General features: G+C 40.5%; 1 protein-coding gene across 7 annotated transcripts in view; it reads left to right on the top strand.

The window, feature by feature from the left end:
• FREM1 (FRAS1 related extracellular matrix 1) overlaps positions 1-14,656 on the top strand; it is a 171,341-nt gene that overhangs the window by 144,729 nt on the left and 11,956 nt on the right. For all 7 annotated transcript variants that reach the window (XR_004350496.1, XM_032635999.1, XM_032635997.1 and 4 more), the window contains 8 exons: positions 673-802; positions 3,372-3,444; positions 9,589-9,738; positions 11,202-11,440; positions 12,124-12,171; positions 12,445-12,609; positions 12,789-12,917; positions 13,355-13,467. Coding sequence is in view for 6 of the 7 variants with exons in the window: in XM_032635999.1 (XP_032491890.1) it covers positions 673-802; positions 3,372-3,444; positions 9,589-9,738; positions 11,202-11,440; positions 12,124-12,171; positions 12,445-12,609; positions 12,789-12,917; positions 13,355-13,467 (1,047 nt within the window). In the remaining variant the exon portion in view is untranslated. The remainder of the gene's footprint in view (positions 1-672; positions 803-3,371; positions 3,445-9,588; positions 9,739-11,201; positions 11,441-12,123; positions 12,172-12,444; positions 12,610-12,788; positions 12,918-13,354; positions 13,468-14,656) is intronic.

Here is a 14,656-nt window from a genome sequence, read left to right as displayed (position 1 = left end):
GGGCTTACTAAATATAGCGTGGGAAAAAAGACCACCCTGTATTTAGCAAGTTTATTCAGTTGTATAGCTGCATCCAAGGTACATATTAGCATAGCCCTTTTATACGCACAGAGGGACAGATACTGCTTTAAAACACATGCACATTCTAACTCTTAGGCACATCCTCAAAGATATCTTGTTATTAAACTGAACCCAAGTTCAGGGAAGACCTGTGCCTGGAAATGATCTTGTTGTATCGATGAAGGAGGCCAAAAGATAGGAGAGAAGATTGCATATCAGTGTCCTTTCCAAAAATGAACTTCTCCTTGAACTTAACACCTGCTCCTTTCCCTTCTGAAGATGCAAGTAGGAGTCTCTTTTCTATCACTAATAATTGTAAGACCTCTGATAGACGTTTAACCTTATTTCTGCATTTATAAATGGAATTCTTATCCGTGCTCTACATCACAGCATTGTTAAGAGCAATAAATGAGACAGTGACAGTAAAAGTTCTTTGTGAGCTAAAACATCCCAAACAAGTGTAAGGAGCTTGTAGCATTGGTGTAGGTTGATGAACCACTTCTGTCTCCCAGTGTGGACCAGTGGTTCAGCTTCCTACCCAGCAGAGGAGCCCCCCGGGCATCCATTATGCATTTCTCATGATTTTCTTTCTTGTTTTCCTTACATGCATAGCTTGGAACTGAAGTGGTCTCATATCGAGTGGTCACAGACTGAATATGAGGTCTGTGAGAATGTGGGCATATTGCCCTTGGAAATTACCAGAAAGGGATATTCCATGGACTCGGCCTTTGTGAGTGTAAAGGTAACAAGTCTGTCAATTTTCAAGCTAAAACCTCGGTTGCTGGTTGGTGCCTTTGATTATTTCTTTAGAAGAATTCAGAGTAACTAAGGAAATTTCAAACTGCACGAGTGTTGCACTATTCCCGAGAGTCTAAGTACAAAACCTCCTTGTCCCTCCATCACTTATCTAGGTGCATTAGCTCCTAGATAGGATGTTTCTAACCCATTTTTAGTTTTTAAATCTGGTCTTTAACTCTTGAAGTTTGATTTCACAAGGGAGATCTATCCAACCTAGTGAACTTGGGCCAAACTCTGCTTTGGAAAGGAGAGTTGTAGGCAAATATAAGTCCCCAAATGGCTTTCTCTTAGTATGCACCAGGACCATTTCCTGTGGTCTCAGTGGATGAAAAAAATCAGGGAACACACCTATCGTAAGCTTCACCCAAGTCACGCAAAATTAAGAGACCATGTATCAATACAGGTGCCCTGAAATATAAGGAATTTTCAATAATTATTTTTGGACTAGTCACCTGCTATTTCTTTACACTGCCATGGGCCGTGAAGCACAACCTATGGCTTCTAGAATTGAAAGATTTTTTTAGGAGTCACTATAAAAATTGCACTTCAAGTGAACGAGAGCATGAAAATCCTGTACATACGAATGCTGGTGAATGAGCCTGAAAGGCTCCCCTCCTCAATCTAAGGAAAAAAGCAGTGATACTAGCTTCTGGGGAAAAAATGCCATCTCAGTTAAGTCTCAATTACAATAATACGTTCAAATCACCCTCACAACCTCGAGCACATAAATCCTACTATATCCAGACTCAGTATTTATCTTTCTAGTGGGCATAGGGTCTTTTCCCCTGATCTGGGGTGTTTTATTATTGTTAAATCATCAGATAACTAACTGGGTATCCCCTCTACCTTCCCAGTAGATAGTTTATGGAAAAAGAAAGAACCCGCCTGGATGGTTTTCTAATATTCTTCTGGTCCTCCATGAAAAGCACCATATGCTCCAGTCTGGAGTTTGGGGCCACAGAACCATTCACCACGGCAGGTAGAAACAACAGACGTGGTGTGACGGAACCTTTTGTCTGCTTAAGCTGAGTGCACACAGTGAAGCTCCCGCTGAGTCTGCAGGCCTTTCGCCAACAGCCCGAGTCCTTCGGGGACCACTCTGCTTACAGCACAGCCTGCTGCTTTAGCCTGGAGCCTATTGGCTGCTTGGCTGGGAGGAGGGAGAAGAAAGCACTCTTACCCTACGTTGTTTGCCCTGGTTTGAATCACACACCTGCACCGGACTCATTTCTGCAGCCACCTTGACTCAGCCCATTCCTTTTCCTACGTAGGATTCTGTAAGCTCAGTGGTGGTAAATACTAGGTAATTGCACGTGCAAGAACCACATGGGGAAATGTAACTCCCAGCATATGATGGGTACAGGTGTGCAATGGGCTGCCTTTCCACAGGGAAAGGTTGTTGGGGAGGAGCCTTGGCATTGTGGAGAAAGAAGAAATGGGAGCTTAGGAGGCAGTACTCTTCTTGAGCAAAATGTTTCCACTGCAGACCACTGGCACATGTTAGGGCCTTTGGTTAGAAATGCAGATAATGTCTGAGGCCAAAGAAATAGGAATTTGCAAGTTTTTACTTGTGCCCTTCATCCCTTTGTAAGAAAGTGAAGGAATAGAGTAACTCACTTTCCCGAACATCTCATTCAAGGACCTCTTTTTCAAACCAGCTGAAGCTTCTTTTTCAAACTCCTTTTCAACCATATTTCAAACTAAATATGTGTTCTTCACACATATTTAGGCTCCTCTGGGGGAAGTTAAGGGCACGAGATGTCAGAGCCCTTAAATCACCTCTGTTCTTTAGCCCTGGGGGATGGGAAAAAGGGGTCAGCCAATTGTCTCTTTAGACTGGACCAATTTTTTTTTTTTTTTTTTTTTTTTTTACAACTTACTTGAAGGAGCTTCTGAAGCCCTTGGTTCTGGGTGTGGATGGCCTTTGTGTGGCTGTTCCCCAGGACTGTCATCCCCACAGAGCCCTCATTCATGCCTGTGAAGAGGAATGGTTTCATCCAGATGCAAAAATGGACCAGACTTGTTTTAGTTCATCTGGTCTAAAGGCTTTCAGTGCCCTGAGCTTGCAGGATACCTCTAAGCTGGCTGACAGATCAGCACCCCGGTTGTCAGCAGTACCCGCTTTTCCTTCTCTTCACTGCCCTTCTCCCTTTCCTTCAAGGCATTATTTTAGGACCTGGTTGGGGTAGAGGGAAGGCCATGAAATAAAATGATATTTGCAACAAAGAGAAATATACTATTTAAAATTAACATTACTTTCTCCAATAACCAAATCATTTATAAAGGAGAAGATAAAAATAAAGTTTTATGTTTACTTCCATTGATATTAGTCTAGGAAAAAGAACTTTAAGGAAGATGGGTCAAAAATGATGTATTAGAATAAAAAAACCACTTAATGTTAAAAACAGATTTAAGAGCATGAGTCTAGTCTAGTATGAGATCAGACTAGATGTTTTTCTATTACAGAATATTTATTTTTATTAAAAAAAAGATTTTGTTTTTCCCCTCTTAAGGTTAACCAAGTGTCAGCTACAGCTGGAAAGGATTTCACTATGACTCCATCTAAGCTGATTCAGTTTGACCCAGGTACGTTTTGCGTCTACACTTTGTTTCATGTTTTTGTAAGAAAGTCTGGAGATGGTGGAAAAGACAGACTATTATGCAACTTCAGCCAACTAGAAACTCCTCAGGGCACAGGATCACCCCTCTCCCAGAGAGATGAGTTTGTACTTGAGGCTTTGCCCCTCATATTTTATGTTATTACTAGTGAGTATTTATTTAAAATGAGAAGAGATCATAACAAATAAAATATATAAAATATTAAGGCAAACATCCAAAAATCCAGAAAAAATGCCATTTAAAAAAATTATTCAGAGGTCTGACACAAAGCTGAAATCATGTAATTGCCTCATATTTTAATGGAAATTTTTTGAATGTTATAGTCATGTGGATTCCTAAAGGGTCATTTCTAAATTATTTCTCTTGGAATAGGCTGATATGAACAGATTCCAGGGGAAATTATTATTTAATTAGATAACACCTGTTTTGTTTTAAGCGTTTGGAAAAATTTTGCTAGGTGCAAAAGGGAATATAAAAGCATGGGGCCTGTTCTCAAGGATGTTCTATCCTGTGAGAAATATAGACATGAAAACAACTCACTAATAGAGTACATTTTGACCCCAAGGCTGTGCCATTGTTCTGGCTAAGGAAAATCCTGGAAGACTTCCTAGGGGAGTTGGTAGCAGAAGAAAGGGGACTTAAACTGCAGGACAGACATACATTTGGCTAACTGTGCCTTAAGCACCAAGGCGGGAGCCATGCCCCCTTTCCCTGGTTTCTGTAGATGGGAACCAGTAGCTGTCCTTCACTGCACTGCATGGTTGTCTCTCTTTCCCTGTGGTATGGAATGGACCTAGATCACCTGTCCAAGGACAAAAGGAAAAGGCCTTGAGAAGCAGCCAGGGTGTGTGGCTTTCTGCTCCCCTGCAGAGGAGGTGTTCTGCATTCTGAGAATAGGCCATCCAATCAAGACTTCAGCCATTGTCTGCCACTGACACATGAAGTTTTGGGCAAAGGCAAAACAAAATGGCCTGAATACCATTACCACTCCAAAACTGACAACCTTAATATTAAACGTAGAGGAGACTTCCCTGGTGGCGCAGTGGTTAGCACTCCACGCTCCCAATGTGCGGGGCCTGGATTCAATCCCTCATTGGGGAACTAGATCCTACATGCATGCCGTGACTAAGAGTTCACATGCCACAACTGAGGAGCCCACATGCCACAACTAAGGAGCCGGTGAGCCGCAACTAAGGAGCCCGCCTGCTACAACTAAGACCCAGCACAACCAAAAAAAAAAAAAAATTAAATGTAGAAAAGAAATGCCTTTCTGCAGTTCACCACAAGTTGTACGATGTTTAGTGACTGTATTAGTTTGCTGGGGCTACCCTAATAAAGTATCACAAACCTGGTAGCTTCAAAACAAGAATTATTTTTCTAATAGTTCTGAACGCTAGAAGTTCAAGATCATGATGTGGGCAGGGTTGATTCCTTCTAAGGGCTGAGAGGGAATCTGTTCCATGCCTCTCTTCCATGCTCTGGTGCTTTGCTGGAGTCTCTGGCCTTCCTTGGCTTCTGTTGCATCACCCGATCTCTGCCTTTATCTCCATAGGATGTTCTCCTTGTTTGTGTCTGTGTCCAAATTTCCCCTTTGTATACTGACACCAGTCATAATAGACTAGGTGTCCACTCTACTCTAGTATGACTCCATTGGAATCACATCTGTAATGCCCTTATTTCCAAATAAGGTCACATTCTGAGGTACTGAGAGTTAGGACTTAAACATAGGGAGTTTTGAGTGACACAACTCAACCTATAACAGAGAGCCTTACATTTGACATGCAACAATCCCGATATTGTTATTGGCCTCCTTCCTGTGATATTTAAGTTTCTGACTTGCATAATTTTGTCCCTCAGACTGACCACCCTTGATGAGAAGAGCTATTCCTGTTATGTATTTGAAGTTTACCCTCAGGTTGCTGCAGGCTCTGGTTCTGATCAACCCTAAGATGAAAGGATTTGATGCATTGGCTCTGTGCTCTTTATGTACTTCATGTTAAGGCAGGTCCAGCCTTTCCTCTTTTCAAGAGGCGAGAGTCCTTGTCATATATCACCTTTATTATTTGAGGTCTGTTTGTCACAAGATAAGGAGTGATTTTGGCTTTTGGTGGATTTTGAGCAGCCCACTAGGTTCTCTGTTTGGATTGATAGGAACTAGAAGATATCACACTGGAGGAGCTCCTGGAAGCTAACTTTTGCAAGTCCCACTGGGTGAGGGAATGCCCATTTGCTTTCAATAGTTTACATCCTGCTTCCAGTAGATACTAAAGACTTCTGAGGGTCTAAATCGTCATAATTTCAGAGATTATTTAGACTTATTTTTTGTCCATGCCATGTGGCATGCGGGATCTTAATTCCCTGACCAAGGATTGAACCTGTGCCCCCTGCAATGGAAGCACAAAGTCTTAACCACTGGACCACCAGCGAAGTCCCTATTTAGACATATTAAGAAAATAAATAAATATAGCTTATAAATGAAAAATAAACAACACTTGGGTGTTCATTGCTTTGGAACTTATTAGCCAGAACCTGTTTCATAAGCTGATGTCTTCCTTTAGAGAATGTTAGAATTCCCCGTGTCCACAGGTCCTGTAAATACTTATTTACTCCCATCTTGTTCATCCTTGCCTCTTTCAGATCTGGTGTCTTCATCCCCATTCTCACCCCTTTCACCCAAAGCAATCTGTTCATTTCTTTAAAAACAGCAGCTTCCATGATTGGTGAGGAAACAGAGAGTGAGAAATCAAAGACAGTGGAATATCATAGGGTTTGAGAGCTCTTGGAGAGAGCTGAAGAGAAACTGAGGGACTTTTCAGTCTAGTGAGCTACACTCAAATAAGCTTGCCTTGCAGCTTTGTACCAAACCAAAAGCTAACCCTGACTACTTTGCCTTCTGCTATTGTGAATAATCTTGAGTCACAGTGCAAATATTCTTAAGAAAATGATTGTTTTCCTTTAAAATAAGTGTTCTTCAAAGGTTTGCTGCATTCTTAATTGAGACTTCATTGTGCCTGAGTCAAAATGTTTTCCAAAGAACAGCTCTCTCACGTGGCATTTGCTGAAAAACATTGAGAATATGTCTTTCGATAGTGAAATGTGTTTTGCAGGAAAATATCCAGGAATTAACTCACTCTGTAAAGTGGGCTATGTCTGCATAACCTGACACCTCTCTCTCCTCTTCAGCACCTTTTGTTTCATGGGAACAGGGGGCCAGTTCATGCCTTCTGAAATTGTTTATAATCACCGTGATTTCACAAATACTTTGCACCTTGAAGGCTGGAGAGGAAGGAAAAAGAAAAACTAAGAAAGTTCTGATTTCTAATCTCATTAACCTAAAAAAGGAGGTCCTGTGTGCATACCTGGTAGACATATAAACAAAGTTGAAATGCAGCAAACCGATCAAAAGTACTTAAATGAAACTTGGACTAGATCTTCTCTAACCAGCTGGTTCTACTTCATAAGGTTTTACAGAAACTTTAAGGTTTTTTTGGGGGTGGGTGGGGCAGTGGGGGGAAGGGGTACTATAATTTATTAAACAGTTCTTAAAATAAGAAGGCAAATGGTTGGGGCTTGAGGAAAAAAAATTTTTGTATTGGATTTTTATTTGAATAACACTTAACTTTATGGGCTTTGAGAGTCAAAACAGCTCTCTGAATATTAAAACCTTAGTATTCATATGCCTTCTTCATTGTCAAGTCTCTTTTCTCTCCATGCCATTTTATTACAACAGCTGCCTATGTGGATTCCCAACTTCTAGCCTCTTTGCTTGTCTGCCTGGGCCCCTAAATCTTCCCACATAACACTTTCAGGTTCATGTTTTTAAGACATCCATTTTCAAGAGCCTTCCCTGTTGCCTGTGGTTTAAAGTCTGAGTCTGACCCACCTAGTGTTGAGGGTTCTCTGCAGTCTGGCTATACCTACCACCTCTCTTCCCTGGCGTGACCTCTCTACTCCAGCCGGGTAATCTGCTCAGCCCTCCTGATCAAGGTCTCTGCTTTGCTATCTAACTGACTTTGCTTCTGTTGCTTTCCCATTTCCTCCCAGGTCCTTCCAACTCTGGAGCCCACATACATGTATTATACCATCTATTCTGTACCTTTGGACAGCTAATTATACACAACCTGGAATAATTGACTTTTCTGGTATTTACATCTTGTCTCTTCAAGAAGGTTTTAAATTCCTTTATGTCAGGGCTTCCTTATGTTATACCTCTAGTATTCTCCCTAGCATCCACCAAAGGCAAGCACATAATACAAAATATATATTTTGATGGACTGATTCATCCAGCCACGAGGCGGGAATTATGTAGTTTATATTAAATGCTTAAATTTTGTCTTTGTAAAGACTATGAAAGTAATTGATTTAAGAACTCAGTGGAAGGACTTGCCTGGTGGCGCAGTGGTTAAGAATCCATCTGCCCATGCAGGGGACACGGGTTCAATCCCTGGTCTGGGAAGATCCCACATGCCACGGAGCAACTAAGCCCGTGCGCCACAGCTACTGAGCCTGCGCTGTAGAGCCTGCGAGCCACAACTACTGAAGCCTGTGTTCCTAGAGCCCGTGCTCCGCAACAAGAGAAGCCACCGCAATGAGAAGCCTACGCACTGCAACGAAGAGCAGCCCCTGCTCGCCGCAACCAGAGAAAGCCCGCGCGCAGCAACAAAGACCCAACGCAGCCAAAAAAAAAAAAAAAAATCTATGAAGGACTAATACATGTTACAACATGGATGAGACTTGAAAACATTAAAAAAAAAAGTTCAAAAAAAAAGAAAAACTCAGTGGATACTGAAAGCTTAACAACTTACCTGTCAGCCTATTTTTTTTAATAAAATTATTTCAAAGACCCTTAATTTTTCTCTCTCAGTGCAGGCAAGAGTAGGATAAGTGAACAATTTCCTCTTTCCATTGGATTCTGTTGGGGATTGATGAGACTTAGATTCCATGATGAACTCTATAAGCAACATACCTTCAAGAAGGAGACCATCATCTAGCTAGCACAACTGAGAGGCATAAATCTGTAGAAAGCAACCTGCAAGGAGAAAAGAATCCGATTTTCAGATGAGAAGACTAGAAAAAAATGTTTAACTGCTTATATAGATGGGTTTATGGGAATAAAATCACTCAAACAGCCAATGAGTAAATGACACAGAATAAAGTTTCAAAACTTAGTCCTCAAAGGTTAAACCATAAGTTTATCTTTTTCCCCTTAAAACTGAGCCATCTTTCTTCCCTAAACAATACTTTCTTTCCTTCCTGCCAACTCTTCTAAATAAACCCATGGGGGATGTCCTGCTATCCACGTCATGGAAACTGGTCAAGATTTGACAATTTCAGAAGTTTCTTCCCACTTTAATATTTTGTGTTTTTGGGGTTGCTTTGTGTCCCATCTTGGTGGTGACAGGATAGCTGGGGATATGTTTGTAACATCAAAGCTCTTTTGCATTAAGTTCGCAAAGTTACTGTGAACCAAGCTTGACTGTAACTCCATGAACAGGGGCAGACAGAAAGAAAAAAAAAAAAATTGGCTCCGTCTATTTCAAGAACCCCCCCAGCCTATAAATTCTCTGTAGGAGGATATCAAACTCCTGAGTATTACATCATCAGAAAAAGCATTTGTGGGCTAGAAGGATCTCAGGAAGTAGGGCAGCCGATGGAAGCAGCTGTCGTTAGAAATCAATCATTTCTGTGAATAGCATGAAGTACCATCCAATAATCACTTCTGACTGTCTGCATCAACATCTTAAGGTTTTTCAAACTATTAAGATTTAAAGATTGCAGTACTTGTTTATTCTTAAGGAGAGAAGGGGCAGGTCAGGAAAAAATTGTCTTAGATCTCAACTGCTCACCATTTTTTGTTCATCCCTTGCCTAATGCAGCTTGCTTTTTTTGTTACAGTGTTTGCATTTAAAGGGAAACATCATTGTCCAGGAACAAATGTGGTCTCTTAATATTATTTAGGAGAACAGCACGACTTCAGCGAGTTGGTAGCAGTACAATAGCTCACTCAGGCTACTGCAGTCTAGCTGTAGACATGTTAATTAATATATTTCTCTGACACCTAGGTGATTGAAATAGCAATTAAAGAGTAATTAAAATGTTTACTTCTTGTAGGAATGTCAACTAAGATGTGGAATATAGCAATTACCTATGACGGATTAGAGGAAGATGATGAGGTCTTTGAAGTAATTCTGAACTCCCCCGTGAATGCGGTTCTTGGCACAAAGACAAAAACTGCAGTGAAAATTTTGGACTCAAAAGGAGGTATTCTTTTGATCCTCATCTTGAAATCAGGAGCAGTCCTGGCACTGTAGCTGCTTGCTTTCAACAGCCAGTGTGCTTGATAACACCTTCAAATCAAAATGCTTAATTTCTTGTCAAGAAAGCAACCTCAGTCGTGATGTAGGCCCTTTATTCTGGTTTCTGCTTCATGTGGCTTTCCTCCTGCTAAGAACGACCGTTTGAGAAAAGCAACAAGTCAGAGCTTCGTTGTTTTTTTCCTCACCCGTTTGTTGTTCTCACCAAGGGGGAACAATGTCGCTGAGAATCTATCGACAATTATTTTCCCCCCAGAGTTTATAGGGCTGTAATTATCTTCCTCTGTTAGAGAGAGCTCTTAATGCCTAAAATCTGAGTCCCCACTGTAGCGTGACCCCAAAAATTCTGAGAGGAAGGAATTGGAGAAAAATAGATGTGAAAGATGCAGCTGGCTTGGGGATTCAGGAGCAGCTGGAGAATATTAATTAATAACCTTGGGTTGCACAGCCAAATAGGTCCTGGATAGTATATGCTAAGGAACAACGTGTGAACTAAATAAAATAAAGAGCAGCCCAAAGTCTTGGTGCTCTGACGTTTTTCCTGACAAATACCTTCTACTTATTTGTCTATTTAGCAGTTGACAAGTGTCCAGTTACTATGCTTGGTCTCGCCTTCCTATTTTGACACGTCACACCCAACAGGCCGTATGTTTTTCTTACCTGAAATTTATTATCTCCTCTTTCTCATCCTATAATAAAAACAGACACTATCCTCTTTCCTTTACCATAGCATCTCTCCCATACCACCTTACCTCACCAAATTCATTTCTTTTTCAGTAGAATTTTCTGGTCACATTAAGTACATAAATACATAAAATACACACTTTACGCATGAAGTGTAAAGTATCCAGACGAGGCTGCTAGGTTTAGACTTTTTTCATACTAATTGGCAATATTTCTAATCAAAGGAGCTCCATTAAGATTTACTGGATCTTTTCTGTAACAGTTAAATGCTCATTTTTATAACTGTTAACTTGATTTCACTGACATCTTCAAACAATTCCAGTTTCTCCCTCTAGGAGATTGGGGAAAGGATGAACACTTTAAAGTGTTTGTGCAATGGTACTTGATCAGGGAGTAAACCTGATAATATGGAGGAGTTCTATAATATGAAGGGAGGCTATTGCCCAAGTAGATGGGATGATTATAAAATCACGAGAGTGATTTTCATCTGTGGTTCATGAAATCAATTTGACTTATAGTCACCCTGTAGATGTGCAGAAGGGCACAGCCTTTCTGGATGAACACTGATGAAGAGTAAAGGGGTTTCTGGCAAATGGCAGAAAGGCAACATCTGGTGGGAAAATCATCCGTCTGGGTTTAATGACAAGCTGCTCCAGGGACTTTCTCCATGTGATCACTTATCTGTTTGTGTAAAATGAACTGACCTGCCATTTTGTGTGCCTCCAGGACAGTGCCATCCTTCATATGCCTTCAATGCAAACATGCCCAATGCGTGGGAGAAGGGCATTTGGAGCCTGCTCTCCCCAGGGGCTTCCTCACGCACCACTTCTGGTTCCTTTCATCCGGAAAGAAGACCCCTTCCATCTTCCAAGCAGCTAGCAGTCGCCAAGGGAGACACCCTGCGGGACTTTGATTCTGAAGATCTTTCTCTCATGAAGCTTAGGACCCAAGGGAATGGCAAAAGCGTAAGGATGGGGACCTCTTTGGTTTTGATGTGTGGAGTGCATACTGAAAGGATCAAAAGATCTTAATAAGTATTCTGAAACACTGTGGAAGCTGTTCTGGTTCTCACAGTGACTGAGGGCCATGGTGATTTTCACGGTTCCTTATAGCATCATGAAGTGCCTTTTGTATACAAATATCATAATGCTGACCTACTTCAATTATTGTACTGACTGAGGTGATAGATATTCTGACTCATCCATATGATTTCTGCTTTGGTTCCTTTTGTGATCAAGACAGATGGGGAATGACCAGTGACGCTGAAATAGAATGAGATTAAATGATCTACTTGGGTGTGGAAACAATGGCTTTGACATTATCAGCCTAGTTTTCTAACCAGGCACACACTCATGGGTGTGTGTGTGTGTGTGTGTGTGTGTTTTCTTGGACCTCTGTGTACTATAGATGTACCAAAAAAATAAGGATGTTTTTTCTCTCTAACTGGGACTAAGAATAGATGAGTCAACATTGATAGAGTGCCATTAGGTCCAGTGATTTTATAAAAATTCCAATGATTTAGGCATGGAAAATCTTAAGAAAAACATATGTTTAAAATTTTTTCAGTCATTAAAAATATCTTTTTGGAAGGGTTTTACCCTATTATTCAAGTCAATTTTTTTCATATTTTGTTCTGTCTTGATTTCAGGTCCATCCATCCTCTGTTTATAGAAATGGAACAGACATCATCTACAATGTAAGCATAGTCTGAGAGAATTGCTAAATGTCTTGTATTTATGGATACAAAATATTTAGTGAAACTACCTTTCATAACTGTTATATTTATGTATTTCTCTTAAAAACATGTTTTGAAATTTGTTTTAGAAGCTTGGGTGGTCAGGAAAAAAAATACACCTTTTATCTTTTTGTTTTGATCCAATTTTTGGATTGCTCATTTTTGCAACAAATGTTTTTGTTTGCTCTCATGGTGTTTATTTTTTCTTTATTGTTGTTTGTTGATTTCCTCAAGTATCATGGAATGATTTCCCTGAAACTGGAGGATGACAGTTCCTCAACTCACAAAAGTAAGGCCAAAGTATCCATTGTTAGTCATCCACAAAAGACAATCAAAGTGGCAGAACTGCCTCAAGCAGATAAGGAGGAATCCACAACCGGCTCACACTTCCCCCAACAGGTATGAAAATCTCTTCACTTCCTATTCACTTTACAACAAGCTGTGTTCTGGGTCATAAAACAGCCTTCAAGCTTGGGGATAGTTGATGCAACACAAATGCTACTCAACAAATGATGACCTAAAAGAGGTACAAGTGTGATCAACTTACATCAAGTCTGAATCACCTTTCTTTGCTATAGGACCGTTTGCCCTCATTTCCAAAGAACTGCACACTGGAATTAAAGGGACTCTTCCACTTTGAAGAAAGCCTCCAAAAGCTGTATAAGTGCAATGGAATTGCCTGGAAATCTTGGAGCCCTCACACCAAGGTGGGACACAGGCCGAGCAGCCAAGTACCTGTACTTGCAGCATGTTTCATGATAAGCTGAGAGAGAGGGAGTGCCCTGTCCACTCCTGCTACCTCGGCCTGCTCTGTTACACTTCGAAGGTGAAGAGGAAAAGATGGCCAGTTGGTGATTTAAAAATCACAAGACACATTAGTTAAGCAATACAATTTGAAAAGATGTTTACTTATTTTATTCAATTATCATAATGTCAAAGTGTAAAATTAAAACACTGCTGACTTTACCAGTGTGTTCCATAAAAAGCCATTGCATTTCTCAAAGTAGAGGATTGGGGTTAAGGCTGACTTCCTTTCTGGTGACAAAATTACTCACATTAGGGGACTCATAGGACTCTCTATGCTGAGAACAGACTCTAGATTGTAAAGACCGTTATAATGTGAACATGGACCACTATTTTTCAGGTGGAAGATAAATCATGCCCAGCTGGGTGGCACCATCACTTAGGCTACTGCCACTCCTTGATCACAGAGCAGAAGGGCACCTGGATCATAGCCGCCCAAGCTTGCAGGGAACAGTAAGAAACCCTGTTTCACATTTGATTGATGTTTCTTTGCTGATGTTTCTCTGTTTTCTCATGGAACTGTAATGTTGCTTCATTCATTCAAGCGTTGAGTGTCTGATATCTACCTGGCTTTGTTTTAGGATTTTGGAGGGAGCTCTGTAGTTCAGAATGGATTTGGGCTGACCTTAATAATGTATTTTGACTTAGCTCTTTTATGATAAAACTGTGCCATTGCCACAGTTCTATTTTTTTCACATCTTTATTGGAGTATAATTGCTTTACAATGTTGTGTTAGTTTCTGCTGTATAACAAAATGAATCAGCTATACGTATACATATATCCCCATATCACAGTTCTATTTTTTAGCCTCTCTATCTTAAACTTTTGGAGAAAGTCAGAAGGAGATTCTCTGAGTCAGCAGTGTTGCAGATTCTATATTTATCAAATAGTAATTCCTGCCCACTGATTTGAAAATATATAGCAATGAAAAGTCTTATGGCATCAGGCCTATAACAATGTAAGAGGCATTGATGATTATGAAGCCAGACGAGTTGGACAAAGGGTGATTGGATAACAGAACACTCAATGAAAGATGACTCATGGTCAGATAATGACAACAAAATTTATCTAGCTGAGGCAGACTTTAAAAATGCATAGGTAACTATCTCTGACCCTCCTTTTTTGCCTCCCTGGATATTATCCAAAGCAATGCAATTAGACTAATATGTTCCATGGCTAGAAATTGAGACTAGTGGTGGATTGCTGGTGGATATCAGTTGCATGATTGCTGGTGGATATCAGTCAGATTTTGCACTTCATCAAATTTTAAAAGTTATGTTCATCTAAAGACACTATTAAGAAAACGAAAGGTTAGACCACATTTGGGAAAAGCTCATCTCAAATCATGTATCTGATAAAGGTCTCAGATCCAGAAAATATAAACATCTCCTACAAATCAGTGACAACCAGATTTTTATACACTACCAAATGTAAAACCAATAGCTAGTGGGAAGCAGCCACATAGCACAGGGAGATCAGCTCTGTGCTTTGTGACCACCTAGAGGGGTGGGATAGGGAGGGTGGGAGGGAGGGAGACGCAAGAGGGAAGAGATATGGGGATACATGTATATATGTATATGTATTCACTTTGTTATAAAGCAGAAAATAACACACCATTGTAAAGCAATTATACTCCAATAAA

Source organism: Phocoena sinus, chromosome 6, assembly GCF_008692025.1.
Source record: "Phocoena sinus isolate mPhoSin1 chromosome 6, mPhoSin1.pri, whole genome shotgun sequence".
NCBI lineage: Eukaryota > Metazoa > Chordata > Mammalia > Artiodactyla > Phocoenidae > Phocoena > Phocoena sinus.
The sequence above is the reverse complement of the archived record's forward strand: the minus strand, read 5'-3'. Positions and strand labels throughout refer to the sequence as shown.